At 38.6% G+C, this 12,043-nt stretch overlaps 1 protein-coding gene and 1 long non-coding RNA gene across 4 annotated transcripts; both read right to left on the bottom strand.

Moving 5' to 3' along the window:
- Positions 1-1,537: 1,537 nt before the first annotated feature.
- Positions 1,538-5,660, bottom strand: LOC114371037. 3 transcript variants are annotated; one of them, XR_003657991.1, is made up of 7 exons: positions 4,787-5,660; positions 4,150-4,356; positions 3,056-3,139; positions 2,514-2,716; positions 2,179-2,381; positions 1,844-2,046; positions 1,538-1,740 (listed from the first exon to the last, which is right to left on the bottom strand). It is a non-coding gene; the product is annotated as an uncharacterized LOC114371037 (long non-coding RNA). The 3 variants fall into 3 exon arrangements; XR_003657992.1 differs by having other exon boundaries at positions 2,179-2,716; positions 4,787-4,897; positions 5,409-5,660; XR_003657990.1 differs by having other exon boundaries at positions 2,179-2,716.
- A 92-nt stretch (positions 5,661-5,752) lies between these two features.
- LOC114369672 (potassium transporter 1-like) lies at positions 5,753-8,153 on the bottom strand. Its single transcript, XM_028326912.1, has 5 exons — positions 7,958-8,153; positions 6,468-6,518; positions 6,132-6,392; positions 5,971-6,024; positions 5,753-5,861 (listed from the first exon to the last, which is right to left on the bottom strand). The coding sequence occupies exons 1-5, from the start codon at positions 8,043-8,045 to the stop codon at positions 5,791-5,793; spliced, it is 525 nt and encodes a 174-aa protein (XP_028182713.1). The 5' UTR covers positions 8,046-8,153; the 3' UTR covers positions 5,753-5,790.
- Positions 8,154-12,043: the final 3,890 nt, after the last annotated feature.

Here is a 12,043-nt window from a genome sequence, read left to right as displayed (position 1 = left end):
CCTTCCTCAAGCGTAAATACAACTCCCGAACTTAGAATTTTTATTTTGATCGGTTTCCTTCGGTTTTTCCGACGTTTTCCAAAAATAAACGTTGGTGGCAACTCCGCGCATCTTTCCTCCTTTGGAAAGCGCACCCGTGAGCCTCGCCTCGCTCGCCCGCAAAAGGGCACGTTGCGACACTCATGTATGCCTACTTTATCACGATACTAACATCTTCCACATTCAATCAAGTGAGGACACAACACTGAAACCCATAGATTACAAATACATAAAACACCGGCAAGGCATAAAATTCAACAAATCGAAATCAACAAATAAAAATGACCCAATACAGGAATACAAGAAATAGTGTGCAAAAACATCAAACATCCAAGGTTGTATAGACGATTTCCCTAACATCAAACCAGCAAAATTGAGATACAATCACGTGCAAGGCAAACAAATAGTTACACAAGTATATCCCAATACATCCTTCTATCTAGAATCATGACCCATTAACATTGGCTTTCAGCAACAGAGAAACAACAATAATCTCTTTTTCCCCTTCCAACATACCATTTCTTTCAATTTAAACCCACAATCAACCACATATCAAATCAGTAAAACAACAAAAAACAAAAAAAAACCCAAATTAGGGAAAGCTCATTAATTTAAATCCCGGGAAACAACAATCACACACGATTTCCATCTATACCCTCACAAACAAGCACATATCAAACAAAAAAAACCCAAATTAGAGGGGGGAGGGGGGAAACTCATTAATTTAAATTGGGAAACCATAACATACCAACAAATCCATGGGGAGAGACTCAAGCTTCGATTCCGACAACGAATCGTCGAAGCGACGGGTTTTGGGGCTCCCAACGAAACCGAGAAGGGGTGGTGGAGGACAAGGAGGCGGTGGGGTGGTGGAGGACGAGGAGGCAGGCGGCGGTGCCGGCGCCGAAGCCGACGAGGGCGAGGGGGCCGAGGGAATGATGGGAGGGAAGGCTGTGCTAGGGTTTGCAGAGAAGAAAAAGAAGGGTTTATAAATAACCGTCGTAGAATAGTTTATTTAAAGATAGGTTACTAAAACTGCCTTTGTTTTAAATCAGAATATTTACAAAAATGCCACCGGCATGCTTTCTAAGACGGTCTTTGACAATCGTCGTAGATACCGCATTGTAAAAAGTAGTTTTTTGAGTAGTGTAAGTCACCTGGGAAATTTCTTAGTCCTAGCTCTAACTGTAATTCTATGCATCTTTGTCAAATTTGGGTCAAGGGCTGGTTGAGATATCTCTAATCCTTCTCCCTTCATAATTTCAATGTATCTGGAAAAAAAATTGGCGACCATGTTAACTCATTCTCTTTAATGAGAGCACAAGTCTGTCATGAGGTGATTGACTTGTCTTTAAGAGAAGAACAAGATAATGACTAAATATGTGTTTGGCTCAACTTGTTTCAGAGAAATAATCCCTTATTTTTGTTGGCTTCTTAAGAGAGCTTTGAAAAACAAAAGTATTTCTTAGAAGAAAGTTGTTCTAAAAAACATGCTAAGAGGTAGTTATAGGTAAATAATCTATTAATGCACAGGAACAAACCGAAATCTATTAATGCACTAGCTTTCTCGGCTGCAGTACTTGTATCTGGTTCAATATGAGTCAATTTACATATTTCCTCTAACTTTGACCTCTTCTTAAAAACAAGTTCTTTCATTCTGCTTGCTTTTAGTTTGGCAAGCCTGTCCACTTCTGCAAAAGCCTGAAAAAGGAATCTTCAGTCTAGGAGCTCCATCTCCACTGAATAAATTGCAAAGAATGAAAAAAACAATAAAGGGTGAGTGAACTGAAAGAAGCTTCCAGACCTTCTCTATCATTTCTGTTGAAAGAACACCTCGTTCAGTGATTTCTGATTCTGAGATTCCAACAATAGAAGTAATCTTCATAAAATAGTTTCTCTCTTCTTTTCATGAGTCCATCAAATTCCAAAGTTCAAATAGTTTAGATACAACATCCTTCAACTTCATTTTTAAAAAGAGTGTACTTTAAGAATATGCCTAAAAAACATCTGCATAAATAAATAAATAATATTGATCCCTGAAAAAGGAATCTTCAGTCTAGGAGCTCCATCTCCACTGAATAAATTGCAAAGAATGAAAAAAACAATAAAGGGTGAGGGAACTGAAAGAAGCTTCCAGACCTTCTCTATCATTTCTGTTGAAAGAACACCTCGTTCAGTGATTTCTGATTCTGCGATTCCAACAATAGAAGTAATCTTCATAAAATAGTTTCTCTCTTCTTTTCATGAGTCCATCAAATTCCAAAGTTCAAATAGTTTAGATACAACATCTTTCAACTTCATTTTTAAAAAGAGTGTACTTTAAGAACATGCCTCAAAAACATCTGCATAAATAAATAAATAATATTGATCCCTGAAAAAGGAATCTTCAATCCAGGAGCTCCATCTCCATTGAATAAATTGCAAAGAATGAAAAAAACAATAAAGGGTGAGGGAACTGAAAGAAGCTTCCAGACCTTCTCTATCATTTCTGTTGAAAGAACACCTCGTTTAGTGATTTCTGATTCTGAGATTCCAACAATAGAAGTAATCTTCATAAAATAGTTTCTCTCTTCTTTTCATGAGTCCATCAAATTCCAAAGTTCAAATAGTTTAGATACAACATCCTTCAACTTCATTTTTAAAAAGAGTGTACTTTAAGAACATGCCTCAAAAACATCTGCATAAATAAATAAATAATATTGATCCATACATCCTAAAAAATGAAGCTAATTAATTGTCCATATAGAAATTAAGTTCATTTATGCAAGAATTTAAATTATGACCACGATTACAACTTCCTTTGTAACTCTTAATACTGTAAAAAAATCACAAACAGATAGGATCAATACAGTCACATTAGACTTTCAAAGCAATCCTAAAGATTCCAAAAAATGTGATTGCAATCACAATTGAAGTTGTAGTCAATTTTTTTAAAACCTTGCCTAAATAAATGAATAATTATGGAAGCAATTAATTAAAAACATAACGTACTACGTTCTATTCACGGGGTAAATACCTCTAACTGGGTAAGTTGATAGGTTTTGGAATTGCAACTTTCCTTAAAACAATCATACCACCTCTTCTAGAAGAAGAGGCCCATCTGCAACAGCATTAGCAGATTATCAATTTCAATTTTCTTTTAATCACTTTATAAGTTAATATTTATAACTCATGCACACATTGGGGGGAACTATGGTAATTGATAACAAATTGAATTATGGCCTAAGTCAGATAATGAGGCAAGATGGGACTTAGAACAACTATTGGATTTGGGCAGATAATTGAAGAAACATATCCAAATTCTAAATACTTCATTACAAGAGACAGAAATAGACAGATAGGTAAAAAGGAAGGCGAATTTGTTATGCTGAGTTGGCAAACCAAGTTAGAAGGTTAGCAGAATATAGGGAGGAGGAGTGAGCATGTGAGGTATGCTTTTTTTTTTCTCAATTCTTTTCACAATAACACTCATACACTGGTTTCTGGTCTAGTGTTCTGTCAACTTAATATTGGAACCAAATAGATATATCTTCTAAAAAACAACATATCACTATATGATTTGCTTTCAAAACTCCAAAGCACAAAATTGGTTTTTGGGTACAATGAGACCACAAGACCAACACACTGCCCAAAATCCTCACCCTTAGTTTATTTTTAGTGGGTTCAAAAGCGCACTCAATGAATAAAGTAAATAAAGTGGCATATAACCCCATTAAACAACCTCATTAACAACTTCCAAATCAAAGGACCAAAATAAAAATAAACTAATCATGGAAAATCATACAAGTAGCAAGAAGAAGTTGAACGATGAATACCTTATTCCCAACTGTTCAGTTCTCTTAAAATAATAAATTAAAATTTTTACCTAACAAGACTTTCTACCAGTGTCAAAGAATACCAGCTACAATGATTCTAGGATTTTCTCTCAATCCCTCTCTTTTTTAGCTTTCTGTCAACTTCTGCTAGCCTCTTCTCTTCTGGTTTTTCTCATTTTTCTTGTGTAAATTCCCTGAACTCTCTCTTCCTAAAAATGTCCCTTTGTTTTTACAAGAATGGTGAAAATGGATATAAACATTCTTGTCAGTAGAAAAAGCAATGAACAACTTTTACCAGGGCATTTCTCTTTTGCATAAGAGCATTGACTACAGTCTGTGACAATGACTTTCCCTTTGAAGCTATAAGAATTTGGAGCTTTTCAAGATTAGAGTTGGGATTCTTTGTAATGCTTCTTGTCACCGTAGCATATGAACCTGTATTAAAACAAGTGATTCCTGTGTACTTGAATGCATTCTACTGACTTCTATCACCCAAAACTATCTGCATCAAGATATCACAACAAAGAGATCAACATCAGAATATTCTTGCATGCTTTATTACAAATTATTTCAAAGTCTAGAGATGGGAAATGCCAAATATAGTAGAGAGTGAATATGTAATAAATTGTTGTTTCTTCCAGTTTTGGTGGGTAAATTTTGGTTTTCCTTTCTAAAAACATAAAAGTTTAACTGTTTAAATATATTATTCCCTGAAGTTAGAAAATGCAGTGACTCAGATACACAGAATCAGAATAATATATATATATATATATACACACACACACACACCCAAAAATGAGTAATAGAGATTCTGCTATTCAAGCATTGCTTGTCGAAAAAATAGAATATGTAGTGAGTTTGCAAAGTAGCAATTTATATTCCTAACATGATTTAAATATCTTTGCCACGAAAAATTCAAATAAGAGCAGTACCGTGTGTGGAGTTGGATAAAGATAAAGACAATGGTCATAATTCCAGGTGATGGGTTGTACAGTCAGAGGAAGTGGACATAGATGACTCTGATGGGTTATGGTAACAACAAGCTGCAACTTACACCCAAAATCCATTAGTTTCAAGATTCTAGAAACCAAAAGTTACCAGGTAAATAAATTAGCAAACACGAGGGACAAACTACATGTTCAAAATGATCATGTAGTAAACACAATCAGCTTCCGTAGCAACTATAAAAGCACAAAATTAATGATGTCCCATGCAAAATAGTAAACATAATTATTTTAATGATATTTTTTATCCCTTTCCTTATTCCTAATTATTTGATTTATTTATGATTTTCTCTCTTTTTATCCCTCTTTTTATTATGACCCATATTAAAATAAACACAGGCAAATTCATAATTCTTTTGAAGTGCAATTTAAAATTCATATAATGGCTTTAATTATTTTTTGCTTCCAAACAATCACCATTACTAGTGTCATCAAGCATGTTGTCACAAACATAATAGTGGTGGTGGCCAGCCCTACAGACCAAGCAAAATAGTTAGCACTTGTCAATAATTAAAATATCATAGGTAAACATAGTGAAAAAGAAGTGTACCACATGCATGACCCATCATGTCAATATCCCTTAGGCCAATTGTGACAGCTAAACAAAGGCACATTAATATCCAATTGACTTCTGGGGCATAAATCTGTCCATGTATTCTGCTTGAAGTATGAACAATCTTAACCGGAGGAAAACAATTAAGTGCGCAACACTGGCTTACAATGGAAAAGGTAGCCGAAATCACTGCTTGACTTCGAACAATGGCAGCAAGAGTGGCCACTACGAAAACTGGCCAAAATACAGTTTCTGCAGAAAAATAGTAGCACAATTACACTAGAGAGGCCATAAATAACCTTAGCAGCTTGTGGATTCTTGAAATAATTTCTTGCCTGGTATGGCTTTGTAGAAACTTTCTTGAATGTCATGATGGTGCTTAGAGAGAAATGCGGCCTGGCCCATATATGCCAAAATCAGGAAGGGATACACTAGACATGTGAAAGCTACCTGAGATTAAGGGAGACTGTTAAAGCACATATCATTTTGGAATGGCAGAATAGCATACTAGGATCAACTTAATCATTCATTTATTATATACTCTCAAATCTCTATTTACCTTTATTGAGAGTGCAGAAAAAATGACCCAAGGCAGCATACATTGCCTCCACTCCTGAGAAAGTACCACACGAAAATTAATTCCACTACTCTAGTTGTTAATAAAATTAACTATATTATAGGTTCTTATACAATAAAAAACAAAAACTATATGATAGGTACCTGTGATTGAAAGCACTACTCCACCTAATGGCATCCATCCTTCAATGCCAGTGGCTCTGAGGAACTTCAACATGTAGAGTGGAGAAAGTGCACGGTATATGTGTCGGTTCCAGTAGAATCTGTTGTATACACCAATACCACTAATGCACAAAAGCCATGTTGCAAGTAGTGGGGCAAACATGAAGGCAACTCTATGTGTCCCATGATGTTGAATGGAGAAAAGGACCATCAAAATGACACACGAGATTATGACAACATAATCTGCATAAATAATGTAGATTTTTAAAAATGTGAATAGATTATATAAAGGTGGTGAAAGAAGCTTGGTGGGCTTACTTTCATGGAGTCCTTTGATCTTAACTTGAACTCCTGAAACTGCTGAAAAAACTGAAAGGAGACACGAGGGATGTTTATAGACCCAAAGGAGAAACAAATACAGATGTTTGTACAGATATCCACTCCTGAACTAACTCATAATCTCATAATAAGTAAATTAAATTTAGAAAGGAAAAAAAACATATGAATCCATGAACTAGGTGATATGGCATAAATCTCTTGATACGTAATTCACTAGTAATTTCCTTTTACTAATAAATATTAAGATAGTAATCTCCTTAAGTATAGTGTATTGTGAGGTTCCTTTACCCCTTGCCCCTCCAATTCTAAAAATGTTCTCAGTTAGAGCCCTTAGAATATCTTATTCCCTCACTTATTCTGCAAAATTTGCATTGCTTTAAAACCTCCATAGTAAAATACTTGTCTAATGATTACCACTCATAGGAATTCCCCACTAGGCCCCTACCATCCATTTTCCTCATTATTATGTAATAATTATATAATGATGAACATGTTTCCCATTTGATCATTCTGTAAAAAAAAAGTTCCCCATCTGACCATCAAAAGTATTGCACTTCACTAGGGTGGTTTGCTAGATTCATATGATATTTGAAATATATAATTTTCTTACCCCTAAGAAAAACATGCTTCACAGAATAAATCTTCGGCAAAAGAAGAATAATACGTGCCTCTTCTGCCATACTTATTAATCAGAAAAGTATAAATGCCAATAACCTTCAGTAACTTATTTTCCCTTTCCTTGCTAATATGAACTTAGACTGCATTACATCATACATTTAATCATGAAATGTACAACTATTGTGGTATTATGTTTGAGATTCATGTCAAGAAATTGAGTTACGTAGTCTGAAAATTATCAAGCTTGAAAGAACACACGGACAAACCTCTCTAAGGGATGGACGCATGTAGAATTTAGATTCACAATTAGAGAATCATATTCAAATAACAGGCACCAATCAGTTAACAAGCAAGAATCAGAATACTGGGGTTTCAAACACCGATACCAAGCCAGTCTATAACTTCAAAGAATAAGACCAACAAGCACATACTCCTAAAATCCTTCAAAAGAAGTTTTAAAAAAATCACCAGAAAAACAGAACAAAAAATCCATTTACCGAAAAGCAAATTCTCTCTCATTTTCTCCTCCAATAATTAAAGAACCCAGTACATCGTTCCAGTGTATCTCCATCCTCAACAGTAGAGCCAAAAATCACATAAATTTCTCAGCATTTTCCCTATGACTCAAGCAACAGCAAACACAAACAAAGGAAACCCTAAAAACCACATCTACAACATTTGAACGCAACGCGTGCGAGAGCATCAAACTATATAACACAAGCATTTTTGAATTTTTGGATCTGAATTAGCAGCGAGCACAAAAATGACAACTTTATGGCAATTTTTCTTTTATTTTAATATATATATTGAGAGAGAGAGAGAGAGAGAAAGAGAGAGATGGAGATAGATACCAATGAGAATAAGACGCTTGTTAGCTTTCGAAGAGCCCTTGAAATGACGAAGGAGCTCATGATGAATTTTGTACACCAAAAGTCGCATAAGAGTATATTTAATTTAATTAGGTGTTATGAAAACAGAGTCAACAATTACAAAGCAAAACTCAGAATCAATATTAGAACCAAATGAAGAAGAAGAACAAGGGACAAAAAGGAGAATCAACAGGCCACGATACCTGGAAGATTACGTAGCAAGGTGAAGCTGAGCTTGCAGCCAGGTCAGCAACGTTCTAGAAGCTATCCAAGATTCCTTGGCCGTTAGAGGCTGTCTCCTGCTAGCAGTGAAGTGCAATTTCTCAATTCGTCCAAGGCACACACAATGCCAAAATTTGTTAGAATTGTATCTTCTAGAATTATAACAGAATACTTATAAATACAGAATTTATGTAATTCTAATGGACAAGCAAATAATACAAATTTTCTCTTCTCCCTTACCTTGTTCTGGAGGCCCTAAACCTCGAATTCTAGAACCACTCCCTTCGATCACAACAACTTAATGCTTTCATTGAGCTCCATGGCCGAATCCACCCGCTCCGCTCCAAGACTAACATGGATCGTATAGAAGAGGCTATAGCCAAGCTTGCTTCGAGTCACCTTCATGTCACTGAGAAGCTGAATGACCTCATTAATCGCATCGTTGCCCTGGAAACCACCACCCACCACTCACCTTCACCCTCCTCTTCATCCGCGGTACCTACACCACAAACCCAAACAATTAATCCCCACAAAATGAAACTCGACGTACCCAGATTCGATGGCTCTGACCCCTCTAGTTGGGTATTCAAGATTACCCAATTCTTTGAATACCACTCAACCCCTGACTCAGAGCGACTCACCATCGCGTCTTTTTACATGGAAGGGTCCGCCCTCACATGGTTTCAATGGATGGCCAGAAACCATCAACTCACCACATGGTCTGGTTTTTTGCAAGCCATAGAAGCTCGCTTTGCCCAGTCCCTATATGAAGATCCAACAGGACTCCTCTTTAAATTAACCCAGAAAGATTCAATGAGAGAATACCTGGCTCAATTTGAAGCACTCGCCAATCGCATTGTTGGGTTGTCACCATCATCACTTCTAAGTTGCTTCATCTCAGGCCTCGAATCGGACATCCGGCATGAATTCCAAGCTCTCTAGCCGTTGACGCTGGTGCATGCCACCGACTTGGCCCATCTTCAGGAGGAGAAACTCCTAGAGCACCGCAAAGGTCTCCGGAGCCGTCCACATCCTAGCCTTCATCATTTTTCCCTACTTCCCCTCTCTGTAGCCTCGCATACCCCAAATCTCCCATTAATTCCCTCTCCTGCAAAGCCCCCACCCTTACCCGTCAAACGATTGAGCCCTGAGGAACTCGCAAGCCGGAGAGAGTGAGGATTGTGTTTTAATTGTGATGAGAAGTTCACGAGGGGCCATCGTTGCGCCTCATGATTCTTCCTTCTCATCCCAGATGAAGAACAAGGGGACGAGACATCGAACCCTAATATAGCCAACTCTCACCCATTACATGACCCGACCCACCCCGAAATACCAAAAACCCCTCACTTATCCAAAACTCGCCCGAACCGCTCCAGGCCCAAATTAGCCTTCACGCCTTGTCGGGCCAATTGGCACCGGAGACACTGCACATGAACGACCAGATTTCTCACCACCAGGTGGTGATCCTCGTTGATGGAGGCAGCACACACAATTTTGTGCAAGCATGCCTCGTCAAATCCTTTGGGTTAAACCCACAGCCAACCCCAACATTGCGAGTGCTTGTCAGCAACGACAATGAGGTGGAATGTTATCAATTATGCCTGAACATTGCGGTGCAGGTTCAGGGACGCATCTTCACCATGGACTTGCATGTCCTTCCTCTATGCGAAGCTAACATTGTTTTAGGGGTTCAATGGCTCAAGTCCCTCGATCCCGTCTTGACTAATTACAACGACTTAACCATGAAATTTATTCATGAAGGTAAATTGATCGAATTGAAGGGCAACTCAGACATGACCTTGATGGCAATCAGTCCCCCTCAACTTCGGCGCCTGCTTCAAACACGAGGTGCGAGTGAATTCTTTCACATTCGAGTTTGTTCTCAAGCTTCACCACCACCCACAACCTACCCCGCAATCCTCACCCTCATTGACTAGTTCTCAACCCCTTTTCAACCACCGACAACTCATTTCTAGAAACAGGAAATTGAAGCCCAGGTCAACACGATGCTTCAGAATGGGATTATTCGACCCAATACGAATCCCTTCTCCTCGCTGGTGCTTCTTGTCAAGAAGAGGGATGGGTCTTGGCACTTCTGTGTCAATTATCGAGCATTGAATGATCTAACAATCAAAGATCGATTCCCAATACCAACAATTGATGAATTGTTAGACGAATTAGGTGGCACGAGCTGGTTCTCGAAGCTGGATTTATTGCAAGGATGCCATCAAATTTTAATGGCGTCGGAGGACGTGAGCAAAACGACATTTCGAACGCATCATGGCCATTATGAGTTTATGGTGATGCCATTTGGCCTCTGCAATGCCCCTTCCTCCTTCCAGGCTACTATGAATACAACCTTTGGACCATACTTGCGTAAATTCATCATCGTCTTCTTCGATGATATCTTGATATATAGTCGGACCTTCCCCGATCATCTCGAGCATTTGAAAACAACTTTTCAAACTCTCACAGACAATAGCTTTGTTCTTAAACTATCCAAATGTTCTTTCGCGACCCAACAAGTAGAATATCTAGGTCATTTAGTTTCGGAATGAGGCGTCGAACCAGTCCCTGCAAAAATAGTTGTCATACAACAATGGCCGACTCCTCAGTTAGTATGAACATTGAGAGGATTCTTGGACCTCATAGGATTTTATCATCGTTTCATTAAGGGGTATGCTACCCTTGCTGCCCCTCTTACGACATTACTGACAAAGGACCACTTCCAATGGACCTCTGAAGCTAATCAAGCTTTTTCAAAACTGAAGGAAGCTCTGTGCCAAGCTCCTGTTCTAGGCTCACCAGACTTTGATTCCCTTTTTGTAGTAGAGACCAATGCATCAGGGATAGGCATGGGGGCAATCCTTTCGCAACACCATCATCCTTTTGCCTTCTTCAGCAAACCATTTTGCTCTAAGTTACTTCGTGCTTCCACCTACATGCGAGAACTCGCCGCAATCACGATGGCGGTAAAAAAATGGTGGCAGTACCTGTTAGGCCACCGTTTTGTGATTCTAACTGATCACCGGAGCTTGAAGGAGCTAATGGCTCAAGCAGTTCAAACCCTTGAGCAACAAGTTTACCTTGCACGATTAATGGGTTATGATTACACCATCCATTATCGCGTCGGAAAAGCCAATATGGCGGCAGATGCACTCTCGCGGTTACCAGACCCACCTCAAGGACAATTTTTTGTGCTAATTATTCCTAATTGTATGTTCTTGCAGGAATTAAAAATAGAGCTTTCCTCCAATCAAGAATTTGTGACCCGACGACAGCAGATTAAGGATGAACCCCATAATCATCTTGACTGTGTTCTACGGGATGACTTGATCTTGCAACAGGGTCATATCTGGTTACCACGGCAGATCCAATTACTGCCGACAATTTTGCTGAACTCCATTCCACTCCCACCAGCGGCCACATAGGAGTTATGAAAACCTTGGCCCGAGTCCATGAAAACTTTGTGTGGGCATCTATGAAATAGGATGTTCACCGCTATGTCACCAGTTGTACCACATACCAACAAACAAAGTATGATCACCGGCAGCCACCAAGACTCTTATGTCCTCTTCCGATTCCGGAACGACCATGGGAGGACCTCTCCCTGGATTTCATCATGGGCCTTCCCTCCTATCGTGGCAACTCAGTTATTTTAGTCATTGTGGATCGCTTTTCAAAGGGAGTCCACCTAGGTACACTACCACAACATCATACAGCTTCAAGTATGGCAAGGTTATTCATGGAGATTTCTAGCAAGCTCCACAGCATGCCCTGAAGTCTGGTCTCAAACAGGGACCCACTGTTTATCAGTCACTTTTGGCAAGAATTATTTAAATTGAG

The sequence above is a fragment of the Glycine soja genome, chromosome 10, assembly GCF_004193775.1.
Source record: "Glycine soja cultivar W05 chromosome 10, ASM419377v2, whole genome shotgun sequence".
In the NCBI taxonomy this organism is placed as follows: Eukaryota; Viridiplantae; Streptophyta; class Magnoliopsida; order Fabales; family Fabaceae; genus Glycine; species Glycine soja.
The sequence above is the reverse complement of the archived record's forward strand: the minus strand, read 5'-3'. Positions and strand labels throughout refer to the sequence as shown.